Below are 13,785 nucleotides of genomic sequence, written 5' to 3' on the forward strand. Positions count from 1 at the left end.
AATTCCTATCCAACTTGTTTAGAAGCACTCTATAGTAACATCTTTGTAAACCTTAAACCCGCGTGTTTAAGTCTTGGCTAGAGTTAGTCAAGTTTTAAAGTCTTTGTAATAGAGTTATTGCAAAGTGGCTTGTAATATGTGTATTACAAGTTAGTGAGGGATTAAGAGTTTAATTCCTAGGTTGCATAGGTTATAATCTAAAAGTTGTTTAGTAGTGAAGTTGAAATCCTACAAGGGTAGGTCGTGGTTTTTAATCCCGTTGAGATGAGAATTTTCCACGTAAAATTCCTCTTGTCATTTAACTTCTGTTTTGTGTGTGTGTATTGTTGAACCTGATAGAAAACCTGGTTCTCTATAGAAGTTGGTGGACCCATACATTCTATCATCAGGGAAGAACATAACTACTCATTTCATTTCCTTAGTTAGCTTGGATACAAATAGAAGGTTGAACTTGAAGTTAGGTATGTGCATCACATTAGATACCTTTATATCCTTTAGAAGATAAGCAGAAGCCTACCAGTAGGCAAATGCACGTTTCCCCTTATATCATCAGATTGCCTTAGCTTTAGTCAGCAAATTACATCTATTTACCATGAGACTTAAAGCTCCTGAATCTGCAATCCATATAGTCAGAATTTCAGTAATATCACCACAGTAAGGCATACATGTTGCCATAGTTGATCCACTGGATTCAGTTTGCTTGCCTAGAAGCTACAAAATTTGACTGTATTGTTCTTGAGTAAATTGAGGGATACGAGTTTGAAAGCTTTGATTAGCCTGTTGCATCTAAGAGGTTCCTGAAAAGTTGACAGTGGAACCAACTTGACCAGTAGTGCTACTACTAAGGACTTCAGAGGGATAATTCCTTGTATTACCTTGAGCAAAGTTAGCAGTCCCAAAGCCACCTTTCTTCTTTGGCTTAAATTTAGGTGGATAGCCATGTAGTTGTAGCAGTTTTCTCTAGTGTGTCCTTTAAAATTGCAATAGTCACATTGTAGACTATTCTTCCTAGACCTGTAGTTAGAGCCTGAATGATTGTTTGCACCAAAAAAGTTGTAGCTTGAACCTGCATTGCCTTTGTTGCTAAATAATATTGTTGCCCCAGTGTGAGTCATTCCATCTCCTAGATAGGTATGACTGTGACTAATGTTACTCTTGTTATTGAGTTGAGCTACAGAGGAATTAGCTCCCTTACTGCTGAACATGGTTGTAGCATCGTGAACCTTTTGACTTGTGAGGGTTGAGCCAATGCTCTTCTGCTATATTCAAAGATAATCATAAAGTATGTTTTGTTTATAGATGGTCTTGGTGACATGTTTAAGATTTGATTACTAGACTGAGAGTATGTTTCATTCGGGCTCATAAGAAACTGAAGCAGTCTTTGATACTCAAAATGTTCAACATACTTCTTTGATTCTTCACTGCTACACCCAGTACATGGCATAAGGGCATCAAATTCTTCCCATAGCTCTTTCAACTTCGAAAAGTATGCAGAGATAGATGACATCCTTTGAGTAAGGGTAGTTATCTGTTTGCGTAGGAACACCACTCTGGAACCATTGACTTTGTCAAAAGTTCCCTTGAGATCCATCCACACTTTGTGAGAACTTGAGGCATACATCATGCTACTCAATAACTCGGCACTCACAGAATTCATAATCCACAATAGCACAATAGCATTTCACTTTTCCCACAACTCATGTAGAATAGGAGGAAAGTTCTTCTAAGGGTACCTCCTATCCACAAACCCTATCTTACTTTTTTCTAGCAAACTTACATGCATAGTACTACTCCACAAAGTGTAATTCTTAGGTCCAATGAGCTTAACTGAAATTAGAGAGCTACCTGGAGTATTGTTGGGATTGAAGAAATGAAGGATGATGCTGGTCAATTATCGGAGCTGCAATTGCATTAGTTGGAGTTGATCCACTATCTTCAGTGTTGATAGCCATTTTCTTCCTTCACCAAGGAGGAATTAAGCTCAAACAAAACTTCACAACAATTTTTGATTGCTCATATCAAACGAACCCTAACTTTTGGGAGTCGAAACAATCAGACAACTTAGTTGAGTAAATCAGTTGAGAATTGAGTGAGAAGAATCTAGAATTGAAGTCGTGACGCGTAGATCAATGACACTCGCTATGATACCATGATAATATCTAGATTCGAAGCTATTAGCAATGGAGAAATGAGCAGGAAAAGAAGAAGAATAGAGGAAGAAAACAACTGCTTCTCATTGCTACAGTGATAACTAACATAACTGGCTACTTGAAAGACACTGTATATTTTATACTAACAGCCTAACTGCTCTTCTAGTTAACCAGCTAATATTTTAACTTATACAATTGTATACAACTGTCAATGTCTCAACCTCTAGCCATTAGTCATAGATTTATCAAAACTAGCCAAGCATATATAAAAATTGAAAAACCAAATAAATAAGGTTCTTTCTCTCAAAGAATCACATGCAAAAATTATCTTTCATATTTTTAAGCGTGATTAGCAACATTAGATGTAAGACAAAAAGAAAATTTCATGGATGAGGCAGCAAATAAGGTGATGAAATACAAAAATTATATATATATAAAATTCAAAAATCTAAGAAAAAAAGAAACTTTTTCAATGGGTATATCTGAAGTTCATTGAAAACATACTGATAAGTCAATATAAAAATTTTGAGGAAGATTGGAGGTGATTTAGACTGGTTTTGTATCAAAATTCGTAATTAAATCGAGTTCAAATTTTTTTTTCTGCGACACATGTATCAAACGTGTATCACGCATGTATCTCACACACAAGTATACATGGATATACATGTGATACACAATTGATACAAATATTATACATATGTGATACATAAATGATACACATCGTGATGCACATATTATTTTTCTCATGTTCAGTTTTTTACTTCGAATTTTCAATTCAAACCACCTCAAAACTTCACCAAATCATCCCAAAACTGAGATCCAAGCTTCTTAAGATGTACCCAATCTATTCTAATAACACTCGTTCAAAAGAAAGCAAAAATTTAATATTTTTTTGCTACAAATAGCTAATTGGCTAATATTAGTAATATTTGGCTAATATTAGTAGTATTTTATGAATTGGCCAATTTTTATAATGAGCTACTTATGAATGGACATAGCCGGTAGTTTCCTATACAAACAATCGACGATATTCATTGTTTACTTTTTACTAGACTCCAGATAAACTTGTGCAATTATATATATATATATATATATATATATATATATATATATATATATATATATATATTTCATTGGCTATTTTTAGTTTAAGTGGTAGGATGGGTGTGATGACCTTTTCACTTGTTTTAAAATGAAATTCTGCGTTCCGAGGCCTTAAAAACTTCTTTTAGCATCAACTCGATTTGCGTGCGCAGCCCGAGCGCGTAACCGGAAAGCCTATATGTGAAATCTGTGAATAATAATAAATTTTGACTATAAAATGATTTAATTTGACTTCGGTCAACGTTTTAGGTAAACGGACCCGGACCTGTAATTTGACGGTCCCGAAGGGTCCGTAGAAAAATATGGGACTTGGGCATATGCCCGGATCCAAGGTCCCAAGCCCGAGAAATGAATTTTTGAAAAAACTTGTTTTCTGAAATTGTTCATAAGGTTTGGAAATGAATTGGATTAAAACATATTGGTATCAGGCCCATATATTGGTTCCGGCGCCCGGTACATGTCTTATATATGATTGAAGAAAACTTTTTGAACTTTGGTAAGAAACGAAATTCGTTTGACGTGATTCGGACCGTAAATGCAAAGTTTGATGCTTTAAGAAGTTTTGAAATACTTCATTGATTTTGAAGTTTAATTCATTGTTATTGAAGTTATTTTGGCGATTTGATCGCACGGATAAGTTCGTATGATATTATTGAGTTAGTACGTATGTTTGGTTTTGAGCCCCGAGGGCTCGGGTGTGTTTCGGATGTGTTTCGGAAGGTTTTTGGAACTCAAAAAGTTGTAGGTTTCTGTTGTTCAGTGCTCAGGGATTTTACTCTTCGCGTTCGCGTGGTCCCTCTCGCGAATGCGTAAGGCAAATTTCCCAGGTACCAGATTTCTTCTTCACGAACGCGAAGCTTAAGACGCGAACGCGAGGCTGAGGGGGGAATGCCCTTCGCGAACGCATAAGATTAAGGCCTGGGAAGGGGTCACCATTTTGTGCATCGCGAACGCGGCCACTGGCCCGCGAACGCGTAGGCTTGAGGAGCCAAAGCTCCGCGAACGCGAGCCATCTTCCTCGAACGCGAAGTTCTGTTAGACCTAACTCATTTGGTAAGAACGCGAAGGCTTGAAATTTGTGTCTATTTGTTACGTTTTAATTGTGGAGTACGACGTATAAGCATGGTGACGAGTATCTATACGTCGGTGTCAAGCATGCCCGTGAGTCTTGTATTATAAATTGTTATGACTCCGTCGTGGTTTATTGTGCCTCACATGTTATTATAATCATTGTTCCCTTGCCGGGATGTTTGTCTAATATTATTGTTCCCTTGCCGGGATATTGTTGAGATACTATTGTTCCCTTGCCGAAATATTGTTAAGATATTATTGTTCCCTTACTGGGATAGTGTTGAGATATCATTGTTCCCTTGTCGGGATGTTTGTTTGATATTATTATTCCCTTGCCGGGATTCCTTGTGATTATTGTTGGCTTGTAAATGGGAGTGGGTGGTATGCATACCACAAGGTATAATGAAATGGGAGCGGGTGGTATGCCTACCACAAGATATAATAAAATGGAAGCGGGTGGTACGCCTACCACAAGATATAATGAAATGGGAGCGGGTGGTATGCCTGCCACAAGATATAATGAAATGGGAGCGAGTGGTATGCCTGCCACAAGATATAATGAAATGGGAGCGGGTGGTACGCCTACCACAAGATATAAGGAAATGAGAGCGGGCATGAAATGGGAGCGGGTGACACGCCTGCCACAAGATACAGGAAATGGGATCGGGTTGCACGCCTGCAACAAGATGTGAAAATAAAGTGAAATCTGCCTTTGCATTCCTTATTCTTGTTAGTGGTTGGATTTTGATTCCTTTATAATTCTCTTGATATTTTGTTTTACCTGCTATTCCCCAACGCATGTTTCCCCCTCCCATCTTTATTTGTTTATTTCTGTATTTTCTTTACCGCAATATATATTTGAATTGCACAGGTTTATCTGGAGTCTGGTCCTAGCCTCGTCACTACCTCGCCGGGGTTAGGCTAGGCACTTACCAGCACATGGGGTCAGTTGTGCTGATGCTACACTCTGCACTATGTGCAGATACCGAAGCAGCTTTTGGACAGTAGCACTTAGGGAGCCAGCTTTCGGTCCATCCAGAGATCTCGAGGTAGTCCTGCAGGCGTCCGGGGGCCCGACGTTCTCTTCTATCCAATTATATGTTCTGTTTTCACTTGTTTTTGAGACAGACTGTATTTCCTTTTTCAGACATTTGTATGTAGTACTCATAGGCAGTCCGTGAATATTGTGACACCAGATTCCGGTTAGAGGAGTATATTGGCATTGTAGTACTGATTTTGATCATTTGTAGCTACTTAAGTCTTCCGCTTATTCTGTTATCGTTAATCTTTAAATTGTTGATTACTTGTTAATTCAAGTTGATAAAAGGATTAAAATTAAAGAGTTAGGATTTCTATATTTCGTGGCTTGCCTAGCTTCTACGAGTAGACACCATCATGACTCCCGAGGATGGAAAATCCGGGTCGTGACAATGGGCGACTATTTGGGTTAATTACTGTTTCATTTTCAAGGATTAATTGACCCAACTATAATCTTTCTATACCATTTGAGCTTTTAACATATTTGGTCGGTCGACTAAAAGTAATTATATCCGTTTGTTAAATATATAAAAAATAGAAAAACTACCAGCTATGTCCATTTATAAGTAGTTTATTACAAAAATTGGTCAATTCATTAAATATTACTAATATTAGCCAAATGTTACCAATATTGGCCAATTAATTATTTATAGTAGGAAAAAAGGGTCAAATTTTTGCTTTCTTTAAGTGAGTGTTATTAGAATAGATTGGGTACATTTTTGAATTTCAGTTTTGAGATGATTTGGTAGAATTTTAAGGTGGGTTGAATTGAAAATTCGAAGCAGAAGATGAACATGAAAGAAAATGATATGTGTATCTCACTGGGTATCATTTGTGTATCATATATATATATATATATATATATATATATATATATATATATATATATATATATATATATATATATATATCCATAAGGCTTGTATATGTGATACATGCGTAATACATATTTGATAGATGTGTCGCAGAAGAATTTTTTGAGCTCGATTTTAACTACGAATTTTGATACCAAATCGGTCCAAATCACCTCCAATCTTCCTCAAAATTTGTATTTTGACTCATCTATATGTTTTCAATGGATTTCAACCATACCCATTGAAAAAGTTTATTTTTTGCTTTTATGTTTTTTGAATCTTGTATATATATATTTTTGGTATTTCATTATCTTGTTTGCTATCTCGTTCATGAAAAATTCTTCCCGTCTTGCATCTAATGTTGTCGATCACACTTAAAAATATGGAAGAAGTGATTCTTGGAGAGAAAGAATCTTGTTTAATCGAATTTTTAATTTTTATTATGCTTGACTAATTTTGGTAAGTTTATGATTATTGGCTAGAGGTTGGTAAGTTGAAACTTATTTGGTACAATTATATAAGATTCCCTAAAAAATATACTTGCTTTGTTTAAAAAATGATGGACCAATTTTCTTTTTAGTGCGCTTCAAAAAGAATAATTCATTTCTATATTTGAAAATAATATAACTTTATACTTTTTATATTCTCCTTAATGAGATGATTTATAGCCACACATATATTTATTGATTGATTTATACCACAAATTTCAAAAGTCTTCTTTTTTCTTAAATTTTGTATCCAGTCAAATAGGTTCAAACAAATTAAAACGGAGGGAGTATATTGATTATTTATAAAATATGTACATTATATATTAATATACCAAAAATATATATTTTTCGGTAATTATTTTTTGAGCAACTATATCGTGTAGGTTTCCTTTTCATTTTTTTCACTCGCAACTTTTTTAGCTCTATTTGAACCTTTTTGCTATGCAGCTATTGTTACTACATATCATTATTGCTAGAAATGCTTTTTAAGAAATACTTAAATGTTGAATCAGTCGGCGTTTGGACATAAGAATTATAAAATTCCGAAGAATTATTTTTTTAAGTAAAAATGCTATTTGAAAATTAGAGTTGTGTCTGGACATGAATATAATTCTGGATTGTTTTTGAATTTTGGTATGTGATTTGAGTGAAAATTTTGAAAAACAGTTTTTTGGAGTTTTTTCAAATTTTCGAAAAATTTCAAAATTCATCTTCAAGTGAAAACTAAAATTTTTATAGCCAAACACGGATTTCGGAAAAAAGTAAAAAAATTCGAAAAAAAAGGTGATTTTTTTTATGGTCAAACGAGCTCTTAGTATTATGATTCACACTATTGCACTTAAGTCTCATTAATTAAACTAGTATTAGTACCCGCGCGATACGCGGGCAAAAATCATATCAAATTGTGATGTAGGTTATTTGAATCATGTGCGAATAACTTTAAAATATAAATCTCTGAGATAAAAATTGTATAATATTAGATATTAGTTATGAAGAAGGATATGAAATTATTGTTCAAATCTCCTAGTGGACAACCTATCTTTTTTTTTATATTTGTATTAGCATAATCCTTAATTGTAGTACTTGCATTTCATTTTGCTGTCAATATTAAAGAATACTAAACATGTCATGTTGTGATCTGTCTTGTTTGAGCACATGAGATAATATTATTTTAACAAAATTCTTACTATCACTTTGTTTTTATCTGAAAGACTAAAAGTCAAATATGTCTTATTTATCACATCATTTTTATGCAAATTCTTTTTTTTTTTGTTCTTTTCTTATAGTTATTGTATATTTATTAATTAATATTATTATACTATCATATAAGTTTTTATTAGCTTAATAATTAAATTAATGTCTTGCTTATTATTCTTTAATAGTCCTTAATAAATATAAATGTTTTATTCTTGAAATTTGGTATATTTTTATGCTTGTAACCTCTTATTCGAAATTTTTTAATCATTTAAATTTATATTAATATTTTAAAATATATTTTAATTATTTTATTTATTTATTTTATTTAATTTAAAGTATAAGTATCCTCACACTACCTCTATTTTTTATACACTCTTTTCTCTACTACAATATTTTAATTAGTTTTTATATTACTATTTCACCTATAACCAAAATAATATCATATTTTATTTTAAATTGTAACTTTGAATTAATTTATTTGATTATGTTCCAAATGTATTGAGTTCTCTTATAATTATTTTTGTATTAGCTACAGTTAAATTTTCTTTCTTTTTAGCTTTAAGATGCAAATTTAGTTTTTAATTTTTATTAGTAAAATTACCTATATTAAAATTTTATTTTAATCATAAAAAAATATCTTATAATTATTTTGAACACATTATAGCTGAATGTTGTAGCAATATTTTCATTATCATATTATTTACTTATGTAAATTTTCTTTCTCTTTTAGTTTTAAGATAGAAATTTATTTTTAATTTTTATTAGTATAATTGCCTATATAGAAATTTATTTTTTATTTTTTATTTTATTTTTCATAAATAAGACTTCAATTTTGTGGTATTATCCATAGTTTGAGCATTCTCATCATAGTTTTAAGAACTCTAATCTCACATTCAAGTAGTTTTTCCCTTTCATTTTGAATAGTAATTTTTTAGTAATTTAACGTAATTTAGCTATTTTTTAATTTGATATATAGTCTTACTATGTTTTATGTGGCTTTTCATTAACTTGTAACTTTATTTAATATCATTATCAACTACTATTCTTTAATATAATATAGATAAATATATAATTTTTTAATCATAAAATAAATATTTATTTTGATTTAAAAATATTGCTTGAAAATTTTAAATTATTTAAATTTTAATAATATTTTTAACTATTATATATTTACTTTATTTTAGTTTCTAAACTCATGATTTATAAATATTCTCACATTATCTCTAAATTATTTTTATTATTCAATATTTTTAGTTTTTGATTTTGTATATTAGACTTGAGTTACGTGGACTTACCCATATTATGACTTTTTTTATCACAATATAGAAGACTTTCTTATCTCAAATTTAAATTAGTTTTACCCCTTTTCTCTATGATAAAAAATCTGAATTTTTATTTTTTTCTCTATTTAGTCTTTATTTTTGATATTATATTATTCAATTCCTAATATTATTACATTGTCATGTGAATTTTTATTAGCTTGTTCGAATTTAATATATATTTCTATCACACTCATTCTAATATAATATAGATAAAAATTAAATAACTTTCTCATCTCAAATTCAAATATTTTTTTATCATTCTACTTTCTAAATTGGACCGCATTTTCAAAAATTTATGTTATGCTTTCAAACTTAAACTAACTGTACTCAATTCAAATTTAATCATACAAAAGTATTTTCTTAATTGTTTGAATAAAAACTTCAGCACTTATGCCGAAGTTTTTTGTGCATTTTGAAATTTTAATTGATGTTTTATTTTTTTGGTATGAAGTTTTTCCAAAAAATGATAATAAAATACATAGTGCAGGAGAAAAACTTCAGCTCCATTAGCCGAAATTTTTACAGATTAACTAAAAAACTTCAGCACCTGTGCCGAAGCTTTTTGTGCAATATGAAATTTTAATTAATGTTTTATTATTTTTACCCAGTGTAATAGGAAAACTTCAGCTTTTAAATAATAACAAAAAAACTTCAGCACTTATGCCGAAGTTTTTTGTGCATATGTGTTTTAAATATTAAAACACACATATAATGTTTTAATATAATTTTTTTAGCATATTTGTCGGATTAGAATATTAGAATTCATTGTCAAACAGATTTAGAATGCAAATTCAGCATATCAATGAAGTTCGTCAAACAATTTCAATCAATCAATCAGAAAACATATAATTCAAAAACTATTTTGAATTCTGGAGATGAATTTGAATACTTACAGTGTATTTGAATTTGAATTTGGAATTTGAATCTGGTTGCGAGATGCGATCTCAGGAGAGACGGATTGATGGAGGAGATCTGGAATTTGAATTTGGATATGCTTGATGCAACTTTTATATGTTTTGGAAGGGGTATAATGGTCATATTATTACGGATTTTTTGTTAGTTGGTTACGAAATCAATAGTTTTTAAAAATAGGGTATAGGTTAAAAGGTGGCATAAAAATAGGGTACGACTGCAAATCACATTATATCTAAATGTTGTAGTAATATTTATGTATAAGATAATTATTTGCTCGATTTATCGATATTAATATGACTTCATTATTATTGTTACTAAAATATATTTTTTACTGATTCTTTAGTTTTTTCCTTCCCTTATAAATAATTTGTATACTTTAATAAGATCTTATTTTGCAGCTTGAATTTATTAAATTTTTATACTCAATAAATCTTTAATATCTTAAGTAAATTTTAGTTTTATTTATTTTAACTTACTCCAAAATATAAATAGTCATAGGTTATCTCAATTTACGTATCTCTATATTTTTATTTTTTCTATTATAATTTTTTAATTAATTTGTTACCTCCATATTTCTAGCTTTAAGATGCAAATTTAGTTTTTAATTTTTATTAGTAAAATTACCTATATTAAAATTTTATTTTAATCATAAAAAAATATTTTATAATTATTTTGAACACATTATAGCTGAATGTTGTAGCAATATTTTCACTATCATATTATTTACTTATGTAAATTTTCTTTCTCTTTTAGTTTTAAGATAGAAACTTATTTTTAGTTTTTATTAGTATAATTGCCTATATAGAAATTTATTTTTTATTTTTTATTTTATTTTTCATAAATAAGACTTCAATTTTGTGGTATTATCCATAGTTTGAGCATTCTCATCATAGTTTTAAGAACTCTAATCTCACATTCAAGTAGTTTTTCCCTTTCATTTTGAATAGTAATTTTTTAGTAATTTAACGTAATTTAGCTATTTTTTAATTTGATATATAGTCTTACTATGTTTTTTGTGGCTTTTCATTAACTTGTAACTTTATTTAATATCATTATCAACTACTATTCTTTAATATAATATAGATAAATATATAATTTTTTAATCATAAAATAAATATTTATTTTGATTTAAAAATATTGCTTGAAAATTTTAAATTATTTAAATTTTAATAATATTTTTAACTATTATATATTTACTTTATTTTAGTTTCTAAACTCATGATTTATAAATATCCTCACATTATCTCTAATTTATTTTTATTATTCAATATTTTTAGTTTTTGATTTTGTATATTAGACTTGAGTTACGTGGACTTACCCATATTATGACTTTTTTTATCACAATATAGAAGACTTTCTTATCTCAAATTTAAATTAGTTTTACCCCTTTTCTCTATGATAAAAAATCTAAATTTTTATTTTTTTCTCTATTTAGTCTTTATTTTTGATATTATATTATTCAATTCCTAATATTATTACATTGTCATGTGAATTTTTATTAGCTTGTTCGAATTTAATATATATTTCTATCACACTCATTCTAATATAATATAGATAAAAATTAAATAACTTTCTCATCTCAAATTCAAATATTTTTTTATCATTCTACTTTCTAAATTGGACCGCATTTTCAAAAAATTATGTTATGCTTTCAAACTTAAACTAACTGTACTCAATTCAAATTTAATCATACAAAAGTATTTTCTTAATTGTTTGAATAAAAACTTCAGCACTTATGCCGAAGTTTTTTGTGCATTTTGAAATTTTAATTGATGTTTTGTTTTTTTGGTATGAAGTTTTTCCAAAAAATGATAATAAAATACATAGTGCAGGAGAAAAACTTCAGCTCCATTAGCCGAAATTTTTACAGATTAACTAAAAAACTTCAGCACCTGTGCCGAAGCTTTTTGTTCAATATGAAATTTTAATTAATGTTTTATTTTTTTTTACCCAGTGTAATAGGAAAACTTCAGCCTTTAAATAATAACAAAAAAACTTCAGCACCTATGCTGAAGTTTTTTGTGCATAGGTGTTTTAAATATTAAAACACTCATAAAATATTTTAATATAATTTTTTTAGCATATTTGTCGGATTAGAATATTAGAATTCATTTTCAAACAGATTTAGAATGCAAATTCAGCATATCAGTGAAGTTCGTCAAACAACTTCAATCAATCAATCAATCAGAAAACATATAATTCAAAAACTATTTTGAATTCTGGAGATGAATTTGAATACTTACAATGTATTTGAATTTGAATTTGGAATTTGAATCTGGTTGCGAGAGGCGATCTCAAGAGAGACGGATTGATGGAGGAGATCTGGAATTTGAATTTGGATATGCTTGATGCAACTTTTATATGTTTTGGAAGGGGTATAATGGTCATATTATTACGAATTTTTTGTTAGTTGGTTACGAAATCAATAGTTTTTAAAATACGGTATAGGTTAAAAGGTGGCATAAAAATAGGGTACGACTGCAAATCACATTATATCTAAATGTTGTAGTAATATTTATGTATAAGATAATTATTTGCTCGATTTATCAATATTAATATGACTTCATTATTATTGTTATTAAAATATTTTTTTTACTGATTCTTTAGTTTTTTCCTTCCCTTATAAATATTTTGTATACTTTAATAAGATCTTATTTTGCAGCTTGAATTTATTAAATTTTTAAACTCAATAAATCTTTAATATCTTAAGTAAATTTTAGTTTTATTTATTTTAACTTACTCCAAAATATAAATAGTCATAGGTTATCTCAATTTACGTATCTCTATATTTTTATTTTTTCTATTATAATTTTTTAATTAATTTTTTACCTCCATATTTCTAACTAATATAGAAGAAAATCTATGAGTTGATCAATATATAGATACAAATATATATATATAGATTAGATTTGTCTATATATAGATATACATTTGTATCTATATATTGATCAACTCATAGATTTATTTAGATTATGTATAAGATTCATTAAACTACTTTCATTGATTATGTTTCTATTTATAATTTCTAATTATTAATGTTGTCCTAAAATTGCCAAGTGACTTCATTTTAGCTTGCCATTTGGCTTAACCACAATGCATACTACTCTCCTTTTAATATAATATAGATTCAGAATTTACACTTAATAACTAATATTATCAAACCCCATTAGTTGCTCTATCAGAATAATTCTGATGATTGCAATTTGCTGTTCTCGTATCAAACATCTAGGATCATTTTAAGGTTATACTTGTAATAAAGATTAGGTAATCCATCTAAGATAATAAAAATCTTTAACTGTAAAAGGAATAATTAACCTAACATATTCAAATGGAAGTGACTGACTTCGAATTAATTATCCACCAACTATTATTGAAATAATTCACGTAATATAAAATTAATAACCCCCTAGATAAAGTTAAGGAGGAATGTGATTTTCATCCACCATCATTTAATCAATAACTTGATTTTTTTTTTTAAACTTTACATTTAAGACGAACTTGTAAGGATGGAATTTTTTTTATTCCATAAAAAAGATTGGACTTTTTATTATACTAGTTCTAGAATTAAAACTGAATTTATGTTTCGTATATACAATTTAATGAATTTTTACACTATCGATATCACTCTATTTTCCAAATCACCATT

The 13,785-nt window shown here is 29.0% G+C and overlaps 1 protein-coding gene across 1 annotated transcript; it reads right to left on the bottom strand.

Annotated features, from left to right (window-relative positions):
* Positions 1-549: 549 nt before the first annotated feature.
* Positions 550-1,657, bottom strand: LOC142181038 (uncharacterized). The gene is made up of 2 exons (XM_075253151.1): positions 1,333-1,657; positions 550-614 (listed from the first exon to the last, which is right to left on the bottom strand). The coding sequence occupies exons 1-2, from the start codon at positions 1,655-1,657 to the stop codon at positions 550-552; spliced, it is 390 nt and encodes a 129-aa protein (XP_075109252.1).
* Between the last annotated feature and the right edge of the window lie 12,128 nt (positions 1,658-13,785).

Source organism: Nicotiana tabacum, chromosome 5 (genome assembly GCF_000715075.1).
Source record: "Nicotiana tabacum cultivar K326 chromosome 5, ASM71507v2, whole genome shotgun sequence".
NCBI classification, from domain to species: domain Eukaryota; kingdom Viridiplantae; phylum Streptophyta; class Magnoliopsida; order Solanales; family Solanaceae; genus Nicotiana; species Nicotiana tabacum.